This window comes from Xyrauchen texanus, chromosome 17 (assembly GCF_025860055.1).
Source record: "Xyrauchen texanus isolate HMW12.3.18 chromosome 17, RBS_HiC_50CHRs, whole genome shotgun sequence".
Lineage (NCBI taxonomy): Eukaryota > Metazoa > Chordata > Actinopteri > Cypriniformes > Catostomidae > Xyrauchen > Xyrauchen texanus.
In genome coordinates, this window is record NC_068292.1 from 21,466,268 (window position 1) to 21,493,437 (window position 27,170).

The 27,170-nt window shown below is 36.9% G+C and overlaps 1 protein-coding gene and 1 pseudogene across 1 annotated transcript; both read right to left on the reverse strand.

Moving 5' to 3' along the window:
* Positions 1-363: 363 nt before the first annotated feature.
* Positions 364-13,993, reverse strand: LOC127657640 (carcinoembryonic antigen-related cell adhesion molecule 20-like). Its single transcript, XM_052146506.1, has 9 exons — positions 13,931-13,993; positions 10,460-10,760; positions 8,740-9,015; positions 8,385-8,639; positions 2,144-2,258; positions 1,777-1,817; positions 1,201-1,223; positions 594-734; positions 364-448 (listed from the first exon to the last, which is right to left on the reverse strand). Exons 1-9 carry the CDS (start codon positions 13,991-13,993, stop codon positions 428-430), a joined length of 1,236 nt encoding a protein of 411 aa, XP_052002466.1. The 3' UTR covers positions 364-427.
* A 6,598-nt stretch (positions 13,994-20,591) lies between these two features.
* LOC127658347 (glutamate receptor ionotropic, kainate 5-like) overlaps positions 20,592-27,170 on the reverse strand; it is an 87,209-nt pseudogene continuing 80,630 nt past the window's right edge.

Sequence of the window (27,170 nt, forward strand, 5' to 3'; positions counted from 1 at the left end):
CTCTCTCTCTTGAGTTGGTACAGAAAGGCATATGTTAATATTTGTGACTGTGAAATGAGGGGGAAAAACTGTTCTTCTAATGACATTATCCACAACATTATATAACAAGAATAGTTAAAAGGCATGGTGATGCATATGACACAGTGGATATTAGGACATTGGATATACAATTAAAATATTTCTGTAATATGCATATACACATGTTTTATTTTGAAAAACTATCATCTTGTAGATCTTGTATTTAACCCAAAATCATAATAAAAGTTCAACTGTTTTTCACAACAATAATACAATGGAATAAAACTCTATAGTGCAATTTCAAAATTGAAAGTGTAAATGTACATTCACGCTCAGTGCAGTAAATGGGTTTCAGTTGGGTAAAGGTGTGCCTTCACTTCCTCGCCTGTGCATAGGTGGATTCATCTGGTTAGGAAGAGGGTTTTGGTACCTGAATGCAGACATTACACAAGCATGTTATAAAAACTAACAAAGAAATGTACTTATTTTGTATTGCAATCATACAGGGCAGAGTAAACTCAAGTTTGTGAGATAAAATTGTGTTGCAGCCAAAGCACACATATGGAACTGCTCACCTGTCTTCCCGGCCCTTGGCTTGTTTGAACCCCCGTGTTTATTTCTGCATACTCCACACTAGATTCACGCATGTTACCTTGAATCACTCTCTTTCCATTCTCTCTCTTTTGGATATGACTCATATCTGTATAGTTCAAGTCCTAGGGGTGAAAAATAACAATTGAAATTTGCATGAAACACGATGCCAATTAGGTTGTGTGTGATAGAAGAATTTTGCTGTTAATATTCGATGGTGGAACAGAAACTCACAATTAAATAGTGGTAATGGCCATTATAATTATTGGATTTTTGTAATATCAATAGCTATCATAGCCATAGCATTTTAATATGTAAATAATGATAGAATAGTAAAAAATAGTCATCCCTTTTGCTCTTGGCCACAAATTGGCCATAACGTTTTATTACCATTATAACATGAATAGCCAAGAGACAGAAGGCTCGGAATAGCTCATTATTCTCAGTTTACAACTACTAACATGTAAGACCCTTTCCTATATACTTTGGAATGTGGAATATGCCTTCAGATTTACAATTTCAGCTCTGGTATTAATGAGATAAAAGGTAAACATGGTTTACAGGAGAAAAGAAAAAATGTTAGTCACTCACAGGCTCCTGTCTGCTTTGTGGTTCTGTTAGAAAAAGAAAAGAGTTTTTCATTCAAAATTTAAAAAAGCTCCTATTATAGGATTTTGGAAGTGGTATTTTTATGGTCAGTCTTGCTATAATTGGTGAAGACACCCAATACATCTACTCCATGAGCTAAAACAAATATATCCATTAAAAAGAAAACAAGTCATTTGTGTAGTTTTAATCAGAATGCACATACATATGTTGGCATTATGAATAAATTCATAGTTCACATGAAATACTAATAAATTGCTATATGCTGTACTCCATCCAAAACTGTTTTAAACAGCATTTTGTTCATTCTTTTATAACTATTATGCATGCAGATTTTATGACCTCTTTTTAAGACTATTTGGAATATTTTTAAAACATTTACTAGTAAAGGCAAAAAAGGTGATTGGACATGTTGAAAAACTGAAACGGAATGCTGACAGCCACTTTATATACGCTTTACCTTATACAGTATATTCATATACATTTTAAAACCTTAATGTTGAAAAAAATAAATAAATCTATGGACATGTTTTGCGTCAACTACCCAAACCACAAACATACCTCCACTGGGTGGTCCACTTCGTCCTAGACTGAGTTTTGGGCTACAGTGAAAAAACAAACAATCTGCGTTACAAATGGTCATTTATTTTTTTTAACCATTATTTTTTGTCAGACTATGGCCACTTAAATTTTGTGATATTGTATGGAATATTACCTAAATATTAACAGGTTTTCACAAAAAGTCATTGGACACAATTACGTTCCAAGGTTGAAAGCCATGTACAGTATATCTTGACAAAATTATTACAGACATTTTGGAACCTGATACAAGTTGACAAATACACTCACTGACAAATTAACATTGTGATAAAATCTATGCTAAATATCAATTTTGAAACACATGACACTTTCAAAGCACAAAGCTCACATTTTCTTAGTTTTGATCAAATAGACAGTCAAACCACAAATGCATGCAACTGCCAAAACTCCAATGACAATTCCAATTATCTCTCCTGTTGTCAGCCCACCTCCTCCACCACCAACTATGGAAAAAATACAGGAAACAACAGACCATGATCATGTACAGTAACAATGCTAATCATAACGCACTTTGAAATTATATCTGAACTTTATGAAAACAAAATAACATTTTAAAACCACACATAATGAAGGCCACATACACACTACAAAGTTTCGAGAGGGACAACCGCATTTAAATGCTGGAGTGAATAGATTAAATTGTCGTTCCATATGTGTATGGAATAGGCCTTATTCACACTAGTGCCATCTTTGATTTTTAATGGGAATGACAATGAGGCTGTGAGAGACATAAGGCCTTGATATTATCTTATTCATTCTTTGTTAAAGGGTAAATAGAGGTTCTAAACAGCTGAGCAACGGTATACTGTTTCCGAACATTCAAACACCTGCCCCACCGCTGTGGGATGGTTTCAACTAAAGTGACAATAAAATGTGTTATCAATGACTTTATGCCTCTTTGTATGAGTAGAATTCACATGAGGTCAGTAAAATAAGTTTTAACCACTCAATGATGATTTTTATTATTTGTAAAAAAGGTACGTGGAGCTTTTGGTCACAGATGATGTGGATCATCTGCAAGAGAAGAATGTGTTTAGCAGCCAGTCAGAAGTTTTCCTAATAGCTCGCCCCAGCAGCTGTTACGAACCACCAAAATGAAGTCAAAGACACCTTTTTGGCCAGATTTTGTTAAAAATTATGACACACCAGTTAAATTTCGTATGAAGTATATAGAAGCCTTTCTCTTCAATGTGCTGTAATGCAGTTTGAAGTGTTTTAGGATCGTTCTGTGTACAAAACATTGATAAAATATCTGTCTAAGAACAATCAGTATTCAAAGACTCCAAACAACATGAGTTGTGGAAAATCAGATATGATCAAGGAGCTTTATACAGCTTTAATCCATTTAGCATTTATACTTCAGCTCCTATCTACTTGAATGGGGGAACACTGAAACCTCAAAAACGGTTGGTCAAGATTACAATCAATCAGATTACAAAATCTGACAAAACTGGTATCATAAATTGTCACTTTACCTCATATTACATCAAAAAAACGCAATTTTCCCAGCTTGTATAGCGAATGTGGATGTGTGTTCTCGAGTTGATTGACAGACAATGTCTGTATCCAAATGGTGATTTGGTCTTTTAGCTGTAAGGCAGGACCTTCGTTCTACATCCGTTGACCGTTGGGCACTTAAAGCTCCTTGGTTGGACATTCCAATTTCTCCCATTCATTTTAATAGAAGTACCCGTCTCTGCAAAATAGTCTCTGATAAGGTCTATACAGGACGGACTCCCACAATTGCGATGATTGGCAAGTGTAGCCATAATCTTATCAAACGTGAACATGAATTCCACCAGTTTAGTCAGTTTTGTGTTCGCTGTTTTCGAGCAAAAAGATTATTCACGAGAATTGTATTATCATACGGCAATATTTAGTTAGATGTTGTTGACAGAAATCACTGTGTTTTGGTCACGTGCTCTAAGCGGCTGTTGTTAAACAGCGCACACGCTCTGGACTGTAAATGAACATTCCTGGTTCAACACAAGTTAAGTTCAATCGACAGCGTTGTGGCATAAAATTGATCTTTTACTCTTTTTGATTTGTCCCCCCTTTTCTTTAAAAAAAAAGCAAAAATTGAGGTTCCAGTGAGGCACTTACAATGAAAGTGTATGATTGTATTAATGCGTTATAATGTTATGAAAAGAGTGTTTTAACGTAATGTTAAAATACTCACTGTTTCAAAAGTTTGGCCACAAGACATAGGATATTCATGTAAACATAATTTTTGTGTGAAAATAATAACTTACTAACCTTTTTTGAGTAAAGTTATAGCCAATTTTACAACTTTGTTCCCATGATGATGTAATGTCAACCCTAAAACCCTAAAATGACTGTGCAAATTATGATTTAAACAACTTTACAGCTCTAATAACAAAGAGTTTTAACAGAAGAATTAATGCAAGTGCTTTTATAAATGATAAGCGTCACATTCACACATCATTAACAACTAGTTCTTCAGTTTAGTTCTGTATAAATAGCGTGGAATGCGGTTGTCACTACCTGATTTTTTCAGGGCTTTTTTCGGTTTTAGAATGAGGTTGCCACTACTGTATTTTACTGAACTGTGGGTGTACAGAACAGGATTAAGCACTAAAAGGGGAACTGACAACCAAATTTATCTGCAGTGTGTACGTGGCTGAAGGCAAGTCACTCCAATTCAGATTATTTTATACTGCAATACAGGGATTGGCAAATCGATCGTAAAGTAATCAATAAAGTACTAATGTTGTATCAGAAATATTGATCCTCACACAAAAATATAGATTCTAAAATAAAAATAAAAATTTAAACTAGGGATATTATTTGGTTAAAATGAACAATAATCATAAGCTTCAAAGTGAAATAAAAAGGATTTGACTATATTAGCAAATACTTGTGCAGGATGGGAACTATTTATTCTTCCACTCATCTTAACATTCATGCTGAAAGACACAAGCAGACAAGTGCTTGTTCCATCAAAACTCGTTCAAACAAGAGACATCATTGCCTTGTATTGGTAATGATAGAAAATCAGAGAAACAGATTATGGAGTAAATTATAATAACATAACGAATGGTAAACAAACAGAAGTCTAATAATTTTCTTCTTATGAATAATTATGACTAAAAGTAATATTTTAAATGACCCATTTTATCCCAAGAATTGCAAAACATTTTTTAGAAGTATCGATATTGGTATCTGTATTGATGATATTGGACTTGAAAAGAGTGGAATCAGATCGAAAAGAAAATAAGTGATATCGCCAAATATAGTCTGAGGTCCAAAGCGCTCTGGAGCAGGTTTTCATCAAGGGTGTCTCTGTACATTGCTGCATTCATCTTTCCCTGGATCCTGACTATTCTCCCAGTTCCTGCCACTGAAAAACATCCCCACAGCATGATGCTCCACCACCATGCTTCACTGTAGGGATGGTATTGGCCAGGTGATGAGCGGTGCCTGGTTTCCTCCAGACATGACACTTGCCATTCAGGCCAATGAGTTCAATCTTTGTTTCATCAGACCAGAGAATTTTGTTTATCATGGTCTGAGAGTCCTTTAGCCTTTTGGCAAACTCAAGGTGGGCTGTCATGTGCCTTTTACTGAGGAGTGACTTCAGTCTGGCCACTCTACCATACAGGCCTGATTGGTGGAGTGCTGCAGAGATGGTTGTTCTTCTGGAAGTTTCTCTCTCCACAGAGAAATGTTGGAGCTCTGTCAGAGTGACCATCAGGTTCTTGGTCACCTCCATGACTAAGGCCCTTCTCCACTGATCGCTCAGATTGGCCAGGTGGCCAGCTCTAGGAAGAGTCCTGGTGGTTCCAAACTTCTTCCATTTATTCAATGCTGTAGAAATGTTTCTGTATCCTTCCTCAGATCTGTGCCTTGATACAGTCCTGTCTCGGAGGTCTACAGACAATTCCTTGGACTTCATGGCTTGGTTTGTGCTCTGAGATGCACTGTTAACTGTGAGACCTTATATAGACAGGTGTGTGCATTTCCGAATCATGTCCAATCAACTGAATTTACCACAGGTGGACTCCAATCAAGTTGTAGAAACATCTCAAGGATGATCAGTGGAAACAGGATGCACCTGAGCTCAATTTTGAGTGTCATGGCAAAGGCTGTGAATACTTATGTACATGTGATTTTTTCATTTTTTATTTTTAATAAATTTGCAAAGATTTAAAGAAACAAACTTCTTTCACGTTGTCATTATGGTGTATTGTTTGTAGAATTTTGAGGAAAATAAACAATCCATTTTGGAATAAGGCTGTAACATAACAAAATGTGGAAAAAGTGAAGTGCTGTGAATACTTTCCGGATGCACTGTAGTTCATTCCAAAAGGATTGTTTAGTGTAAAACATGTTGAAGATTAGCGGACAGGTGCTTAATCCATTAAGCAATGAGTTGTTTCTTACAAAAGCAGCTTATTCGGCATACTAACGCATCTTCTCCATTAACATCCATTTAAAAAGAACAGCCTTTGGTCAGGAACTCAGGAACTGTACTTTGAAGTTTGATAACCTTGACGGTTCAACATGGGCCCAGGGGTTTTGAGCAAACTACGAGATTTCTTCGCATCTGCTTGCGTTCTCCCACGTTCAATGCGTGAATGGGAGTGAATGGAGCATGAAGTGTTGAGTGATTTCCCTGATAATATTTCAACATATGCATAATATATTTTTAAAGAAGAGGAACAAGATGAAATTAATATGAAATCAACATTATGCCACAAATGATGTTGATTGATATTAACTTGTGTTGAACCTGAAATATTCTTTTAAGTACAACTTAAAGGTGCTGTAAGAAATGTGAAATTGTTTGGAACTTCCACAAGTTTGAGGCATCGTGTTAGAGAAAGCACCATTTCAGTGATATCTATCAGCGAGAAGGAATGATTTCTGCATACAATTCCATGCTTACTGCACCTTTAATTTGCTTTGTTCTGGGAGCTGTCCGGTCAAAGGTGCTGAACTACAGCCAAAACATTCGCCAATATGACCAGGAGTTTGTCTTCTCAACATGAAAATAGTATTAAAACACTGCCAAATCTTGCTGAGGTGCTGAAAGTTTCTAAAGCAATATCACATGCACAAGTGTGCGTATCATGGCTGTGATTTGGCCGCAGGCACGAGGCTTCATGTCGTGGCCGCAATACCATCACAGGGTGTGCATTACTTTTTAATAATTAAATGATTCCTTACATAACATTATGATTTATTAAATGTCCTTTTGTCTCTGATAAACTGTGAATAACGTGAGAAAAATATGCTTTAGTTGCATGTAATACATTTACGAGTGGCCCCATTCACTTCAATTGAAAATGCTTCACTGTAGTCCAGATTTTTGCTTTTTATACTTTAAGAAAAGGAGGGACAGATTAAATTAATATTTGATTAATTTATCTGAAATATTTAGAAGATAAAAAATTGTCGAAAAAAAGATTTAAATCAAAAGGCAGTCTATGCGGTTTGTGTACGCCTAACTATTATATGTTCTTGTTTAACAGATTTTGTAAGACATATGTGAATAGAATGACCGTGCAATTTAAAACATATAAAATAGACCTAAATAAATTATTTAACTATAGTTAACAAAGGAGATCAGAGTGAGTGTGTGTGTGAGATCAGAGTGCAAAGATCAATACCCTCTCTTGCCCATCCTCCTCCACTTCTTCCTTCTTCCAATAACCAAAGTAGCTTGTTTACATGGCAGTCACAAATTGCACGTTGCTTAAGGGAAAGTACACAGTGCCTAGAACTCTAACCAGATTATTTTTTTATATTTAGATAGGTCTATGAGTAGTTCAGTACTGATGTCTGTAATTTTAATGCTGTTCTGTGAGCATCTTTTCAGCTTCCAGCCAAAGAAACAAAAATGTAGGCAACATGAGAGTCCCTAATTAGGATTCACATTGTGTGCATTTACATTACATGCATTTGTTTGTGTTACTTTCATTAAAGCTGAAGTATGTAACTTTTTCAGTGTTAAAAAAACGTCCTAATATATCAGATTAATATGCAAAGACAACTAAGTAAGCCATTCATAGGTTAATTTTCTCGAAAATTGTAAACACTGTCTTTGTGTTTGTTTGGGTGACCCGTTAGACCACACCCAACAACGTTACTCAACCAATGGCATGAGTTGGGGCCTATCTGACTGTATGAAGAACAGCGGATGGGGCATATTAGGAAAGTTATATAAACATTGTTTATTTTTGCAATTCTGTTTAGTGGCACAAGTGTCAGAGAAATTCCATACTTCAGCTTTAATTAGTCTTACCAAAGCTATCATAATTTCTGCATGAATTCATTGTTAATTATCTATAATTTCATATTTCAAGTTAACTTTTGGTGCATTAAAGGCTATATACAATTTCCATATTTGTATATGTATTGTAATATTTCCACAAATATTAGATGTAGGTTTAAATGAGTATAACATCTCCAGCATGATTGATAATCTTTCCTAAATGTTATCACAGTAGGCTTGGTATAAGTGGGTGATGGTCAAAGCAGTTGATATGTAAAAAGATGAAAACACACTTAGGGTTAGTTTTCCAAGAGTGCAAGGTATCACTTACCTTTAACTATTAAATTATGGATTTGTGAGACATGTCTATTTGTAACATAATTCCAGGCTGTGCAGATGTACTCCCCACTGTGTGTGAAGTCTGTCTCATTAATGGTATATTTGTCTGTTGTCACAGTGGTGTTTGTCCCGTTAAACTTCCAGGTGAATGTAGCAGGAGGTACAGAATTTCCAGAGCAAGACAGCGACACAGGATCACCTAAACCCACCTCATTTTGACCATTAATACGAACATCTTCTGGTCCATCTATGACACAGACATGACTCATTTTTAGAGGGAAAACAGAGATATGAAGAACATAAACTTCATGCAGGTAAAGCATATATCATCATCTTTAAACACTCACAGTTGATGGTAAGGCTGAGTTTTGCAGTCTCATAGCTTGCAGGGTTTCTTAATGTACATTGATATTCTCCACTGTCTGATCTTCTCACTGGATTGATCAACACTGATCTGTTATCAGATGAGAAGTTGATGTTGTTGCTAGGAGACAGAGGATTATTATCTTTCATCCAAAGTACAGAGGTGATGGTACCAGTTCCCTCAGAGGTCACATTAGCAGATGATTCATCCTCAATTAACAACTCTGTTGGACCAATAAGTCTAGCACCAGATATTCTTTCTGTATGAGTAAGAGAGAAATAAAGGCAGTGGATCTAAAAAATGTGTCTTAATTTAGTAGGCACTAAATGGAATACAAATAAAGACTCTTGTTTTATCATGTTACAAACTCATGTTTGTAAACAACAAAAAGAGTGTGCTGTTGCATGACCTTGTCAGTTATTTCTGATTCCAACAGTTATTTGTCATGAAATTCAGAATGAAAAGCAAAATTTCTGAAGCAACCGTGTCATTTCTTGACACTACTATGGCATTTTAACTTTAGTGTGTCTTCAGTTGGACTCGCAGCATGGTCCAACCACGAGTCCAAAGTACAACACTCTAATCAGATGAGCTACCAAACAAAGTATTCATTCTGGAATAAGTGTGTAGCTATATTTAGTTGGGTCTGTAATACAAGTGTTAAAGTGTAATGTTTTTCAAATAATGTAAAAGTTAAAGTAAAAAAAATTATAACATTCATTCTATGAGACAAGGTGTGACAGGGCGGAGTGAGGGGCCGGGTCGTGATGCAACACACCCGGCCCCTAATCAGGATAATCAAGCCTCAAAGAGGGATAGAGGCCGACTGGAGACTGCAGTGGGACAGAGAGAGAGATTTACAGGCAGCTGTCCGACACCTTTGTGTGTTTGTCTTTTTGGTTAAGTTCTTCATTAAAATATTATTTATATTGTCAAGCCGGTTCTCGCCTCCTCCTTTCCATTAGTCCCTTTACACTGGTGCCAATATCCAGGAAGGAGGAGGGATGCGGCGTAGTAGAGACCTCGCCACTACAATCCACCCCGACAGAGCAGCCGCGGCCATCCGCCATAGGATCCTGGCCACCTGGAAGTGGAGGAACAGCCGCCGACCGCGAGGGGCTCCCAATCAACCAGGGGCGGGGGAGACACCTACCGTCCACCAAAAACGTGGCGGGGCGTTCTGTCCGCCAGGGGCCGGAGGTCTGCCTCCGATCCGTCTGGGGAGGCACAGCTGTCATCAGTTAGAGGGTGGAAAAGTGGCTGAGGACCAAGCTATGGCGTATCAGAGTACCGGCGAGTAAGTGTTTTTTTTTCTCTCTCTCTCTCTCTCTCTCTCTCCCACTGCCACTCCGTGTTAGCTTTTCCCTCACTGAGGCTTGATTAGCCCGATTAGGAGCTGGGTGTGTAGCATAACGACCCGCCCCCCACCCTCCACCTTGTCACACCAAGTTAAAATAGACAGCTAAAATTGGCCTTGTGTGTCTGGCTACGAACATCTGCCGAATTAATTCAAGGAATATTCCAGATTTAAATAATTTATAATACATAAATAAAAACTTGCTATTCTAAAAACCCATTAGAAAGAGGGAACCAATGGCGAATTAGCCTTCCAAGTCCGCTTACAAATTGATGTCATGATGATTGAACATGCTATATATTGGCTATTTAAAGAAAAAATGGATAATCCCTTTGATCACACTCACCAAACACATATAGTAAAGTTTCTCCAGCAGCAGACTCGGACTCTGTAAATACACTCAATCTGTAATTTCCAGAATCAGTCAGTGTCAGGTTCCGGAGCTCCAGAGACAAAGTGGTTTGATTCAGACTGATTCTGTCTTCATATCCTTTTCCTAGTATAAGGTTACCATTAGGTAAAACCCTTATTATAGTGTCTACTGATCCAAATGACCATTCAATCGCCACAAATGGTGGAGAGGGTGCGCTGACAGGAGCGAGCAGTACTTTTTCACCTACTGCTCCAGCAGCCGGCCAAAACTCCAGCTGTTGACATACATACTGTCCTAAAAAATGTAGGTATTAAACAGGATAGAAGAGGAAATATTGAAAAATTAGACATGAGGGCAGTATTATTATTATAATTATTATTTAAATACAGAAAATCAACCTTCCTGAAACTCACCCTAACTAAGTAAATTTCAGTACTGTCCAAAAAGAAAAAATGTTTTTCATAAAAATGTTTCTATGATAATATATTTGTTGTAGGTCTATAGGTTATATGCCTAATATTGTCCTAAGTTTTATTCTCTAGGTATACTACTGCGGTAAATATAGTTTTTCGGTTTGAAATTCAGACTTAGGCTATAAACCCAACATGAGCTGTCGTAGACATGTAAATAATGTTGCATTTTATTCTTCATGATTTGTGAATTCAGATGACATCATACGCTCTGCAATCGTTTACATTTGACATCACTTCATTTTCTAATGCAAATAGCTCCAAAAGTTGAACACCAAGACTGAAACCACTTTAACCAGTCTGATATGTGATTTTGTTTTCACAGCAGTTTGTTTTCCTGTCATCCCGTTTTAAGTCCATGAGTCGGGATGGTGACAAATAAGCGCTCATCACTTTTCACACTTCACTTTTCACATTTCTAGCAAACACACAGTCTGGGTTTATGCAAATGTTCTTGTTTTAGATATAGCCTGATTTGTACTGCTCTACCCCCATTGCCTTGAGTAAGTCAGCTTATAATTCTAAAAACTGATCTTCACAGGTCACAGGAGGCTCAAAAAGAGGGGTCAACATTTCACATTCTTGAAACACATGAAACACTTATAATTCTACAAAATGAGCACCTAGACATGTCACACTAAGCTTAAATAAACCATTGTGTTTTATGATTTTTTTTGTGTTATTATTACTTAGTGTTACTACTTAGGCTTAGTGTTATTATTGCTCTGTGTTTAAGTCTTTCATATTCATTTCCTATGGTTGGTCAAAAATGACCTAGAACACCACCAGTGTTACTTATTTTGTCACATGGTCTAAACTCATAAATCATAATTATCATTATCAAGAATGTGACCTCTCAAAGCCTATATCACTGATTTTTCATGTAAATTGTTGACTTAAGCACTCAAACAAGGGTTAAAAGACGAAAACTGAACAGTAAAAAAAAATTCACAAATCAAGATAGTCTATTTAAGCCTATATTTTGACCTATCCAGATGGTAATTTTGTAGAATTCTAAGAAGTGTATTGATTTTATGGCTTGTTTTATTCACATGCCATCATAATGAGTAAAATAAACCTGTGAAAGATTTCACAAATTCAGTTTTGTCGGAAACAAGTGTTTTCCCCTGATTATAAGCAGTGTGCTTTTTAAAATGAAAGTAAATATTTTTTCTGATAAATTGTTGATGCAGAAACTTAAACAATTAGTTAACTGATAACTGAACTGTGAAAAAAAAAAAAAATCACATCATAAAGGTAATTTTGAGCCAAATATGACCCATCTAGATTTTCACTTTTTAAAATAATGTATTACTTTTTTGGCTTAAGCCTACATCTTTAATTTTTCACACTACAAATCCAGTTTTGTGTGAAACTACTGTTTTTCCACCATAATGATTGTTTCAAGAATGAGACCTCTCAAATTCTATAACATGTATTAGGTAAACTGTTGACTCCAGCGAAAATGGTTGAGACAAAACTTAATCACAAATCATTAAAGGTCTTTTTGTGCCTTTACTGTGACTTATGAAGACTGACTGGCTGACTATAAATAAAATTGCAAGTTTGCGACGTTTGCCGTCTGTCGATTCTCAAAAATATTCCTAGTGTCTGGGACACGGTCACAATAAACAGCATAACATTGTTTGAAATTCTTACCAATAGTAAATAAGAAGCACAGCGTCCAACACAAACCGCGAGAAGCCATGAGGAACAAGCAATCATTAGGCAGGAGTTGGCCTCATATATTGTGGAAACGTCAAGAAATGGAGAAACGGCTAACTGTGCCACCTAGTGCTGTCTATTGTTGTATGTACTTGTTTACTCCGGGAAATGTACACACTCTCGCCATATAGCACATTCTTATTGAAATATTAATAGTAATTTTAAATTTTAAATATTACAATATTAAGCCTATTGAATACATTTGACAGACGCGTTTATCCAAAGTGGCGAACAGTGCATTGAGCTACAGCCTATATTTAAGAATAAAACCCATGACGTTGATACTGCAACATCATATAGAGGGTATTTACACTTGGCCACTTCATGCCTTTTCACAGATTATGAAAAGACCAGGTGTATACCTCTGAAACGCAATCCGATCCCTCAACCCACTTAAGAGACTGCAGAAAGTAACTTTTGACATTTGACATTCGGGTTAATACACATTAAACTTCTAGATCACTTGACCTAAAGTTGTCAAATCAACTTCAAATTACTCACAATAGTATTCCCTATATTGCACAAAGCTTATTTTTGGGAGTTTTTCCTTTGGTCATTTTTGTCTCACAAATCCATCATTTAATGGTTAAAGGTAAGGATTACCTTGCATTCTTGGAAAACTAATCCTAAACAATGGGCCCAAAAAGTATTTGGAAACTTACACCACACTTACAGTAATATACAGTACATTGTCTTTGCATATGTTCCACAATATTAAACCAAGTGCCATTTATTTTAAATACATTTATCACAAACATATCTATATATTTCACAAATATATTTGTTTATTTGCACAAATGACAAACCAATCAGATTTCTGTTCAAAATGAGGACAAAAAGAATGGAACACACTGCCAGTGGAACATGTCCTTATTAATGTGACCAATAACACCTGTGGTTTCTCTACTTCGACACCTGTGTGAACTTGAGAGGAAATTATTTCAGACATCCACTAAAAATCACCTTTAAGTTGAGACCAATTGCTTAAATGTCAATTCAAGATATGTTCAGTTATGTTAACAAATCTAGCACTTGCTCTGATGTTCTGTTTTTATAATGCAATGACATTCAAACATTTTAAGTAGGATTGATTTGTGCAAAAGTGTCAAATAATTTTGGGGGCCAGTGCATCTTTGTATATTTTCAACATGTTGACTTCAGAAGTTTAAGGTGCTTGTTTTCTCTGATCTGTCACAGTCATACAATTACAATGTCTTCATTTTAAAACTGAGTCTTCATCTGTTCTGACTTCGCCATGGCCATCAGGAAGAGCAGGGCTGTCAGGAGGTGGAGGGCTGTCTTCTGGAGCCATAGCTGGGATTATCATTAGATTTCTAGTGGGGTTTCAAAGAAAATTGTTTTCCCCAGACCCCAATGAAAACTGCAGAATTGTTACAACAGAGGACTCTGTTTTGTCAATCTAGATCTTGTGGTAAGGACTTTTTTTTATTAACATAAGCATGAACAGAAAAAATACATGAAAAAATGTCAGAATATTTCTCAAAAGTGAGAGGGAACAAGATGGAAAAGGCATTACATACAGCAAATTGTGTTCAAACAAAATTTGAACACAATTGTTTTCTCAAATAATTGTTTTAAGATAATTTTAACAAACTTGTTTTGACTTGACACACTTCATCTAATTGTGCATAACTTTATGTTAAGGAAATTGTAATGTTAAAGTAACTTCTCTTTTTTTTTTTACCTCACTCACTCTTGTCTCCTGAAATATGAACACAATATCCTCTGAAAGTCCAAACATTTAGTAGTGTTTTGATTTTCTTCCTCTTACAGAACCAGCCTCTCTTATGGGTTGCATCGTGACTCTTCCGCCATTTCTCATCTGTAGGGTGAGTCTTGCATGCAGTGACAAGTGAACTCACAATAGAACCATTTGATGCAAGATAGACTGTCCATTACAGACATGGTTCTGAAAAAGTAACAGACAAGCAACTCTATGATTACAATAACACTAGCATTCAGAAAGAAAGTTTTTACTTTTTTAAATGTTATAGGCAAGGCAAGGCAAGGCAAGTTTATTTATATAGCACATTTAATACACAATGGTAATTCAAAGTGCTTTACATAGAAGAGATTAAAATAAGAATAAAAAAATAAGAATAATTGAAACAGTTTAGAATAAAATAAAATAAAATACAGTACAAACAGTCGGACACAGTGGCACAGTGCTCATTCAGTAAATGCACAGCTAAACAGATGTGTTTTGAGTCTGGATGTGACTACTGTAGGAGCACATCTGATCTCTTCTGGAAGCTGGTTCCAGCTGCGGTTGGCATAATAGCTAAAAGCAGACTCTCCTTGCTTACAGTGAACCCTTGGTATTTCTAGCTGATGTGATCCTAATGATCTGAGTGATCTGTTGGGTTTATAGTCAGTGAGCATATCTGCAATATATTGAGGTTCTAGCCCATTGAGTGATTTATATACCAGTAATAATACTTTAAAATCGATCCTAAATGTAACTGGGAGCCAGTGTAAAGACCTGAGGACTGGTGTGATATGTTCATATTTTCTGGTTCTGCTCAGAATCCTGGCAGCAGCGTTCTGTATGAACTGCAACTGTCTTATGGTCTTTTTGGGAAGGCCAGTGAGGAGTCCATTACAATAATCCACCCTGCTGGTGATGAAAGCATGCACAAGTTTCTCTAGGTCTTGACTGGAAACAAAGCATCTAATTCTTGCAATATTTTTCAGATGATAGTATGCTGATTTAGTTATTGCTTTGACATGACTACTGAAACTAAGGTCTGACTCTAGAGACACACCAAGATTCCTGACTTGATTTTTAGTTGTTTGACCCCTAGCGTCAAGGTATGCATTCACCTTGAGAACTTCATATTTGTTTCCAAAGACAATGACTTCGGTTTTGTCTTTGTTTAACTGAAGAAAGTTTTGGCACATCCAACTGTTAACTTCATCAATGCATTGGCACAGGGAGTCAATGGGGCTGTAATCGTTAGGTGATAGGGCTAAGTAGATCTGTGTGTCGTCTGCATAGCTGTGGTAAGCAATTTGGTTCTTTCTCATTATTTGGCTCATTGGGAGCATATAGAGGTTGAACAGGAGTGGCGCAAGAATTGAGCATTGAGGGACTCCGCATGTCATGGACGTCCACTCAGACTTATGGTCTCCTATACTCACATATTAACCTCTCCCTTCTAAGTATGACTTGAACCATTTTAGGACCATCCCAGAAAGCCCCACCCAGTTTTCCAGCCTGTCAAGAAGTATGTTGTGATCAACAGTGTCAAATGCAGCACTGAGGTCGAGTAGTACCAGTACTGATAATTTGCCTGTATCAGTATTTAAGCGAATATCGTTTATTATCTTTATGAGCGCTGTCTCTGTGCTGTGATGCGATCGGAAACCAGATTGAAAATTGTCATTGACAAGTATCAAGTATCCATTTGAGTTCAATAATTTGTTCAGCTGATTGAAGACAACTTTTTCAATGATCTTGCCTATGAAAGGAAGATTTGAGATCGGTCTATAGTTGCTTAATATGGTCTTATCCAGATTGCTCTTTTTCAAGAGGGGCTTGACAACTGCAGTTTTCAGGGAGTTTGGAAAACTCCCAGAGAGAAGTGAAGAGTTTATCACTTCTAGGAGATCTGCTTCTAAACAGTTGAACACACTTTTGAAAAAAGATGTGGGAAGTGCATCAAGGGCGCAGGTTGATGTTTTAAGGTGCTGTACGGTTTCTTCCAAAATTTTGCCATCAATTTCTTTGAAATCAGACATAGTAACTACTTTCTCAGGTTGTGGTTTGATTTGTCTGACCCCAGCACAACTCAAGGATGTGCTGATCACCTTTCTGATATTATTGATTTTTTCAGAGAAGAAAGAAGCAAACTCACTGCACTTGCTGTCTGAGAGCATTTCACTGGGAATCTGGCTTGGGGGGTTTGTCAGTCTCACTACATTCTTAAAAAGAGTGCGTGTGTTGTTTAAGTTGCTGTTTATAATATTCGAGAAGAAAGTCTGTCTAGCTTTGCCTAGTTCCATATTAAAAGCATGGATGCTGTCTTTGTAGATGTTATAATGGACTACAAGTTTTCATATTTTGCACTGCTGTTGAGTTGGTGTATTTTGCTGCCAAGGTGCTTTTTGTCTGCCACTCTTCTTCCTGACTTTCACAGGAGCAATATCATCAATTACACTTTTAACTTTTGAGTTAAAAGAATCAAGGAGAAAATCAACAGAGTCAGCAGATATACTTGGTGTGAAAGATATAGCCTTCATAAATAGTACACTAGTGTTCTCATTTAAGCATCTCTTCTTGACAGACACAGATCTAGCTTCAATGGCAGGAGAGATCAATATATCAAAGAAAATACAGAAATGATCAGACAGTGCTACATCCTTGATAACAATCAATGAAATGTTTAGACCCTTACTGATAAGTAAATCTAGAGTGTGTCCATGATTGTGTGTGGGTCCATGTACATGCTGAGTCAGATCAAACGTTTTTAAAACAGTTTTGATTTCTTTTGTCATATTGGTTTCTGCATTATCTATGTGAATGTTAAAGTCTCCAGCAATGGCAAAACAGTCAAACTCTGAGGTAATTGTTGATAACAGTTCTGTAAAGTCCTCAGCAAAGACTGGAGAGTATTTTGGAGGCCTGTAGGCTAGATAATGATAAGTAAAATGCGTGGAGCACCTTTTAACACACTACCCAGATATTCGAAAGATGGGTAATTCCCAAATGATATTTGCTTACATTGATAGACATCTTTAAAAAGAGCAGCTAAACCCCCACCTCTCCTACCTTCTCTGCAGACACTCAAAAAAGTAAAGTTAGGAGGGGATGCTAAAGTTCTATTGCATTGCAAGGAATTTGCCATATTGTACGTTTCCTTGGAGCAAGTACAACTACCCCATTTTTATATTATGATCAATAGAATCATAACCATAAATGTGTTTTGTACCAAATTGCATTGTAGTAGATATTAAAATTAATCTTCATTTTTTTTTTTATGAGCATATTAATATAAAGCTAATTTCACCATATTATTTAATAACCTAAAAGTGTTGTAAAATATTTTTGTATTACTTTTAATTTATTTACTTATATTTATTTTTTACAATTTAATTAATGTTCATATTTATTTAAAAATTATTTCGTTCAGTGTGGGACTTTTATTTTGAAAAATGATGTTGAAAACAGATGTCCAAAAAAAACCGAATGAACATCAGAGTATGTTGAAAGAAACGAAGTCATATATTTTCAGTATTTACATTGTAGGCTACATGGCATTGATAGCTGAACAACTTGCATTCGTCGAGCCGCGCACTGCTACTCTCGTGAATCCCACCGAAGAATGCGAATGGAAATGTGTAAAAAAAAAACAAGCCAATTTGCCCGTAAATATGCTGTTCAAACGCAAGGAATGTTAATTCCCAAGTTTAAGTACTTTACTAGATGGGTGAAGAGTATATAATATGTGTAATTATATTAATATAGAATTAAAATAAAGCGTTTGACAAAATTACACCTGTAAAATCTATTTTATTTTCTCTTAACATCATTATAATTCTCCTAAAATGTACCTCATACACTATGGAATAAAATGACTGTCAAAAAACACTCGTGCGTTTTATTAAATGATCGTGCGTAACTGTGAAACACTGTAGGCCTACTTAACTTTGTTTTGTGAGTGTCAAATTCCAAAACGTATGATCACAGCAGTTGGCAGGGACAACATTTGCATTGTTTGTGAGAGTACGGATCAAATAATTACAAACTGGTTGGTCTGCAGACACAACGTGTATTTTTACAAATGTTCATTTACGAGCACGAATCACCACATTTACGACTGGTTTATTCTACAGACAAGACGTCTATTTTTGCAGCTGCTCAGTTACGAGTCGTTGTTATGAGTTGGAATTTGACACTCACAAAACATACAGTTAAGTACAGTGTTTCACAGTTACGCACGATCATTTAAAAAAACGCATGAGTGTTTTTTGACAGTCATTTTTGTGAAAAATAATTGTAGTGAAGTTGAATACTTCAACTATTACTATTATTTATTTATACTTACAAAAGTTTAATTGTTTGTTAAAATTTACTCAAGTACTTTAATGAGTTGTTGTAATTTGTTACTTTCCACCTCTGCCAGGGACCCAACCCACTCTGGACACTACCTGTTTGAGCTTTCACCGTCTGGAACATGTTATAGGGCACTACACACATGAACAAACAGATTGAGGAATATTTTTTTTCCTCAAGAGCTATAGCCTCCCTCAACTCAATTACATAAAGAAAATGTTCATGTGTACATGAGTGAAAGTATGCATGTGGGTGAATGTATGCATGTGAGGGTATGTCTATATTATGGATGTATGTGTGTATATATATACACTAGGCTATATGCAGGGTTGGGAAGTAATGAAATACATGTAACGGGATTAGGTATTTAAAATACAAAATAAAAGTAACTGTATTCCACTTCAGTTACAATTTAAATAATTTGTAATTAGAATACAGTTACATTCAAAAAGTATTTTGATTACTAACAAGGTTACGTTGCAATTCATTGTCAATGTTTCATTTAATATTTAGTCCTTTCAGATGGAAAACATTTATACATATAAATGATGTGATCCAAAGTGCATCTGAACAGCAGTGACAACACTTTCTTATGATGTGTTACATTCATATGAGCAGACAGAGAAGAGAAGTAAGTTTGGAGCAAAAGTAATAGAAATAAACCTTGTGTAAATTGTCAGCTTTACGCTAAGCTAAAATGCTATTTCTAGCCATTTTACATGCACGTTACCAGACATTATCATATTTTTTATCAAGAAAATTCACGCTGGATCATAATTTCTTTTTTCTAGTAAGACCTTTGATATTAGGGCCAAAATCGAAGTCTTGATAATAATTTTTGTGTTGTTTTCCTGTAAAAATATCTAAAAATCCTTAAAACAAGATCAGTTAGATTAATCTTGTTTTAGAAACAACACTGAATAAGATATTTAGGTTTTTCAGAGAATGTGTTTTTATGTGTGTTTTGTCTTACTGTACTGGAAGAGTTTTTATAGTCAAAACAGTTAAAAAAATCTACCAGTGCTGAAGAAGTAATCCAAAGTGTTTAGAATACGTTACTGACCTTGAGTAAACTAATGAAATGCATTACAAATGACATTTTACAGCATGTATTCTGTAATCTGTATTGGAATACAAAATAACCCTCCTAACTCTGGCTATTTGTGTATATGTGCTGTATGTGTATATGTATGTACATGAATATAAATGTATACATAGGTGCATGTGTATATTTATTGTGTATTTATTTTACTTAAATGAATTGATAGTGCTTGAATGGCACATTTTCTATATATATTTTGTTCTTAAACTACTGTTTGGATAGGGCCAAACAAAATTCTGTTGTACCCGTTACAATGACAATAAAAGAATCTAATCAAATTTTCTTCAGTGGTCGTTTAGGATCACCATCTCTGCGAGGCTCAGCTAATCTACATGGTGCCCACACAGCAGAACAGGGGTCTGTGTATGCACAGGCGAAAAAAAAAAAGACGTATATTTGTATAGAAATAAAAGAAGCAGAAGTTATGGTGCCCTTCTTAAGCATCTGCAACTCTGTATTGGGTGTGAGTGTATGAATATGTTCTGTATTCTGAACCACCTCAATGGTCTTCATTTCTAGTTCTAAAAACACTGATCTCTGGAGGGTGTACCTAGTTATGAAGAAATATAGTATATCTATGCATGTGGGGGTTTATGTGTGGTGAACAGCACTGCTTACAGACAGTTCTATGAAATGGCAGTTTGATTTAGACAGAACAAATTCAAAGTTTTATTGAATACACAGCTCCTCCTTACCAATAACATACAACTCATTCAGAGTTCATCTCCCCAGTATCAACAAAGTAGCTCTGTTTTTAATTTCCAAATCAGTTAACACAACCCCGGAATTAAATTACACAGACAGTGAGTTTAAAAATAAGTATAGTACAGAAAAGTACGAATATCTGTTTAGAATATCTTTTTAATTAACAAGTTTGTATATTTCACATTGCTTCATTGTCCTCCATTAAAGTGTGTGCTCTCGTTCTGTTGCAGTCTGGCTCTGATATTTCTGGTATCATTAAGAAAATTACATCCAAAAGAGAGCATCTCTGTGCTAATTCCATATAGAGCATATAGAGAGTACAGTCTGAGAGGGTAAAGTCTGTGCCACTATTTCACTCTGATCAGAGACAGAATGCAGCCAATGGGAGAGAGAGAGCCTCTATGCAGCCTGTAGACCAGAATCAGGGGGAAGTTAAGCATCCCTGTATGATCTGATGAGCTTCACAGTGGTAGAACTTTTAAATCTGTAGTTGTGGGCTGGAAAAGGCAGATCTTTTTTCTTAGACCTACTATTGCATTTTCAAGGTTATTTTTACAGGAGTGTTATAGTGCCATGCAAAGACAAAATGCAGAAAAATCAAAACTGAGTTATGAAAGAAACTAGCTCTTTTAAACTATGATCTATTCTGTTACAGATGGGTTTGGCTCAACTATGATTCAGAGAAAACAGAGTGTGAAAACTGGCATTTGAAGTCATTTTCTGCTTCATTGTTGGTGTAGCTACTGCATTTTGCCTTTGGATTATAGTATAGCACATCGTGTAATAGTACCAAACCATTAATATGGTTACCCAAAAGAAAAGGAGGATTCACTTGCACCAAGGAAAAGATTGAAATCCGTGATCAAGAATAAGGGAAAACATTGCAAAACCATGTCACATTCTCTCTCCCCTTTGCACTCCATCCTTCATCACTCTCTCTCTCTCTCTCTCTCTCTCTCTCTCTCAATCTCTCTTCTCCTTTTATTCTCAAAGTCTCATTTCTGCTCTCCCAGTAGCTCTGTGTTGATGCTAGACTGAGGTGGGGCAAAAGTGAAGCCTTTTGCTGGTGGGGAGTGGCCTATCCGGCACGGACTGTGCCCCCCGCCCCCTTCGCTGTCTGTGTTGGAGGATGAGTGTGAAGGGGGCGGGGCCAGGCGTGGCAGAGGGGCTGAGGAGGGAGGGATGCGTGTGCAGGAGGTTGTGCGGAGACTCTGGATGCGCCGGCACTCCTGGCAGATGCGCACGTGAGTGCAGCCCCGTGGCAGAGGCACTGTCACTGCGGGTGGACCCAGGGCCACTGAAGGGGTGCTGTTGGCACCTAAAGGGTCCTCCAGGAGTCGTTGAGGCCCAGGGCCCATGTCAGGGGGGACTCCTCCAGCCCCTGAATCTCTGGTTAGGGATCCAGTACCACTATAGAGCTTTCCATTGCTAAGCCGCATCTCTCTGACAAGGCGCAGAGGCCGCGGGGCCCCTAGGGTGATGCGGGTGGGGTGATGAAGGGCCAAAGAGCTGGAAAGGGGTCGACGGCGGCGCAGACGAGAACTCTTCCTGCAAGAGACAGCGTTCTGGAACTCTGTCAACATCTCTTGACACACCGAAACCTATATAGAAAAAAATTACTAAATGAAAGGTGTCAACAAATTCAAGAATGCTGTGAAGACATGTACACAAGTAGACATGCACACTGTAGGACAATCACTTCAACTTCACTACGACACACATTTTGGAGAGTCGGCGGGTTGCTTTGGTAACCTACTGTATTGTGACTGTGATATTGGCGGTCACAGGAGAGAGGCCGTACCTCGTCTGTTTCAGCTGATCGACGTGTGGACCACATAAACTCCATCACAGCCACAAACACGGCTATAATCAGCCCACAGATTAACACCACAAATATACCGCCAATGTTCTCCATCCCAAGACCTGCAACAGTTCATTAAACACATTAACACAGTCTCTACATATGGAATCACATGTGCTTTGCTAAATGGGAGTGTGCATTTGGACTTGTTGAAACATACACAAACTTGTTTTTCAATCATGATGGGAGGATGTTTCATTAATATTGTTTTTATACTGAGATAATTATATTTTCTATGCCTTGGCCCTACACCTACTTCAAAACCTAAACCTCACATAAACCTGTCTGCATTTTTACATTTTGATTAAGGCATTATTAGTATGTTTATTAATCCTTATAATCTTAATTTAGTTTTCCTTGTGGGGACAGTTGGCTGGTTCCCACAATGTAGGTGATATAAGATTGTACTATCCTTTGACATTTGGTCCCAACAATTACAAATATTATGCTCTTGTATCTTCACCCATAGACTTTAATACACATATAGATGGTATCAAACATACATTTTCTAAATCACACACACAACTGCATGCATTTTCGAACTGGCTCTCATTACAGAAGAAGTGTGTGAAATGTGTTTGGGAGTTTGGTGCAGATGGAATTAATTTCATGCCTTTGGCACGGTGGTCCTCCTCTTTGGGACACTTCCCACCCTCCCACCACCTTCTCTTCAGGATCTCCAACCTGTTATTCTCCTGCAGCTGCAACACTGCCAGACTAATCTCATCTCTGAATGGGGAACCTGGGGAAGAGAGAGAGTGAAGCACATGTACTGTATGCATTTTGTGATTTAGCATGAGGAAGTGTCTGTGATTTGTGCACATCATGTGACATCTACTACTGTAATACCCTTCTGTTAAAACCGATAACTGAACAAAATGCAGAAAATCGTGCCTCATGGTAAACATGTTTGTAGCAATGCAATACAAGATTTAACATTAGAAAAGCTTTATAAATATTCAGTAAAAACAAATGAGTTTTTTGAGCTATAATGTTGGGACTACTTTTTAGGATGGATGAACATCTGGTTATGTGTTAAATAGTGCTTTACAGTTCCACCAAGTCCCTTCCAAATCCTTCCTTCCAGGTATCCTCACACATATATGTAGCAAATTTGGTTTATTGCTGATCAGAGTTGAAAGAATAAACATAAATTTGCACATTTAAAATAAAAATAGGTTTTATAAAAGTTTTATAAATAGGGTTTAATTTCAAAAACCTTAGAATTGTTTTTAATTTTATTTATTAATTTTTACTTTCAAAACGGTGTAATTCGCAGCACTGCCATTACTGTATAATGTGTCACTGTATTCACGTATTTAAGTCATTTTTACAAACCAAGGGATGAGTCTACTTTTTTTCTTACTTTAACTCAGGAGATTCCTTTAATATTCTTAGATTTCTTAGTAGAATAAAAAGAGTTTTAGCAGTCCGGGCACGACATAGCATTGTTTCAACCAATGGAGTGTTTTAAATTTGTTTGAAAACAATCATTATTTTTGCTATTCTGTTTGGTGCTGATGGTTTTCTACTTGTTCTTTTGCATTTTTCCATGTCTTTGCAAGAATAGAAAATGATATGCACATTATTTTGTCATGGGTAAAGCACCCTAAATATTAATCTCTTATTCTATTAAGTCCCATATATTCTCCTCTTTGTCTCCTCCTGTCTCCTATTCCCTCGCTCTCACCCAGTGGCATGCCGATGCCATAACCCTTGGTGTCCAGCAAGCCTCCGATCTGGGTTAGATTGCAGTTGAGACTCGCGGTGGTACTCGTTCATGGTGCTCTCCAGGAGAAAAGCATACTTAGAGTTTAAGACTCTTGCGATGCCTTCCTCTGTGCTCTTCACAAATACACTGGGCTGCTTAGAGTACATGTAGTTCCACATCCTCTGATACGTTTGATAATCGAGAGTTCTGAGGAGGGAAGAATTAAAACAACAGAAAACAGAAAATATAAAAAGTAATGCACACAAATGATATGAGACACCTACATGAGCAAAAGAGAAACCTGTTAGCAAACTAAGGCTACTCTATACTGGAAAAAAACATAACACAACATACAGTACATGCAAACCAATAAAAATGTGGCAATTCTTTCCAATGCTGGGGGATGGATAAAACATTTTGTTGTACATTTTAGCAGCAACCCTGGGTTGTAGGGAGAGTTTGTTGGATTATTTCTCACCTATCTCAGAGCAGGATCTACAGGTGAAACTCGAAAAATTAGAATATCGTGCAAAAGTTCATTAATTTCAGTAATTCAACTTAAAAGGTGAAACTAATATATTATATAGACTCATTACAAGCAAAGTAAGATATTTCAAGCCTTTATTTGATATAATTTTGATGATTATGGCTTACAGCTTATGAAAACCCCAAATTCAGAATCTCAGAAAATTAGAATATTACATGAAATCAATAAAAAAAAGGATTTTAAATACAGAAATGTCGGCCCTCTGAAAAGTATAATCATGCATATGTACTCAGTACTTGGTTTGGGCCCCTTTTGCATTAATTACTGCCTCAATGCGGCGTGGCATGGATGCTATCAGCCTGTGGCATTGCTGAGGTGTTATGGAAGACCAAGATGCTTCAATAGCGGCCTTCAGCTCTTCTGCATTGTTTGGTCTCATGTCTCTCATCTTTCTCTTGGCAATGCCCCATAGATTCTCTATGGGGTTCAGGTCAGGCAAGTTTGCTGGCCAATCAAGCACAGTAATACCATGGTCATTGAACCAGGTTTTGGTACTTTTGGCAGTGTGGGCAGGTGCCAAGTCCTGCTGGAAAATGAAGTCAGCATCTCCATAAAGCTTGTCTGCTGAAGGAAGCATGAAGTGCTCTAAAATGTCCCGGTAGACGGCTGCGTTGACTCTGGACTTAATAAAGCACAGTGGACCAACACCAGCCGATGACATGGTTCCCCAAACCAACACAGACTGTGGAAACTTCACACTGGACTTCAAGCATCTTGGATTGTGTGCCTCTCCATTCTTCCTCCAGACTCTGGGACCTTGGTTTCCAAATGAGATGCAAAATTTGCTCTCATCAGAAAAGAGGACTTTGGACCACTGAGCAACAGACCAGTTCTTTTTTTCTTTAGCCCAGGTAAGACGTTTGACATTTGAAGCCCATGTCCAGGACCCGTCTGTGTGTGGTGGCTCTTGATGCAGTAACTCCAGCCTCAGTCCACTCCTTGTGAAGCTCCCCACACATTTGAATGGCCTTTTCCTGACAATCCTCTCCAGGCTACGGTCATCCCTGCTGCTTGTGCACCTTTTTCTTCCACACTTTTCCCTTCCATTTAACTTTCTATTAATGTGCTTTGATACAGCACTTTGAGAACATCCAACTTCTTTTGCAATTACCTTTTGAGGCTTTCCCTCCTTGTGGAGGGTGTCAATGATGGTTTTCTGCACAACTGTCAGGTCAGCAGTCTTCCCCATGATTGTGAATTCAACTGAACCAGACTGAGAGACCATTTAAAGGCTCAGGAACCCTTTGCAGGTGTTTAGCTGATTAGAGTGTGACACTTTGAGCCTACAATACTGAACCTTTTCACAATATTCTAATTTTCTGAGATTCTGAATTTGGGGTTTTCATAAGCTGTAAGCCATAATCATCAAAATTATATCAAATAAAGGCTTGAAATATCTTACTTTGCTTGTAATGAGTCTATATAATATATTAGTTTCACCTTTTAAGTTGAATTACTGAAATTAATGAACTTTTGCACGATATTCTAATTTTTCGAGTTTCACCTGTATATCAATTTTACATCAGTTGAAACCATCTAGTTGCCATACAGATCTTGTTTCTTTAAGACTTTTCAAGGAAGTTATTGGGACTACTATGTTGTCTATAGTAAATAGCTTGCTTGTGTCACGATGTGTCCTAGAGGAGTGATATGGATACCATATAAAGGTGATATGACTGTGATAGTTCAACTGCTTCTGAAGAAATCCTTGTTAGGTCCTTCAGTTGTGAATAACTATAGACCAAAATGACCTTTCATCTCTAAAACTTGTAGAGAAAGCATCAGCTAAACAACTGTTTGAGAGTAAAGATAACAATATAAAAAAAAAATTCAGTCAAGTTCTAAAGAAAACCATGGTACAGAAACTGCCCTTCTTAGGGTGACAAATTATTTATTGATGGCTGAGGATGCTGGAGAGATCTCCATTTTAGTGTTGCTCAATTTAACAGCAGCGTTTGATACAGCTGATCATTCAGTTTTAATTGATACATTGAAGAGATGGGTGGGAATATCTGGGGTGGCTTTAGACTGGTTTGTTTCCTATTTATCAAATGGAAATTTGTAGTGTCTGTTGGAGATGATCTGTCTTCCTCTTCAACAATAAATTGTGGTGTTCCGCAACACTGTAAAAAAAAATCCGTAAAATTTACGGTAAAAAACTGGCAGCTGTGGTTGCCAGAAATCTACCGTAAAAAATACGGTCAAAATGTTTTTCTGTTTACGGTATACTTAAAAGAGAACTGTAAAATTTACGGTAAAAAACTGGCAGCTGTGGTTGCCAGAAATGTACCGTAAAAAATACGGTCAAAATGTTTTTCTGTTTACGGTATACTTAAAAGAGAACTGTAAAATTTACGGTAAAAAACTGGCAGCTGTGGTTGCCAGAAATCTACTGTAAAAAATACGGTCGAAATGTTCTTCTGTTTACGGTATACTTAAAAGTGAACTGTAAAATTTACGGTTAAAACTTGCAGTTTTGGTTGCCAT

Bases quoted from the DNA above. Each gene is read 5' to 3' on its own strand.
- LOC127657640 (XM_052146506.1), bottom strand. From the start codon at position 13,993: ATGGCTCCAGAAGACAGCCCTCCACCTCCTGACAGCCCTGCTCTTCCT. The intron at 10,761-13,930 runs GTCAGAACAGAT...GTATGTCAACAG, and splicing joins TTCCTGATGGCCATGGCGAA to CTGGAGTTTTGGCCGGCTGC. The intron at 735-1,200 runs GTGAGTGACTAA...TTTCACCCCTAG, and splicing joins CACAAAGCAGACAGGAGCCT to GACTTGAACTATACAGATAT.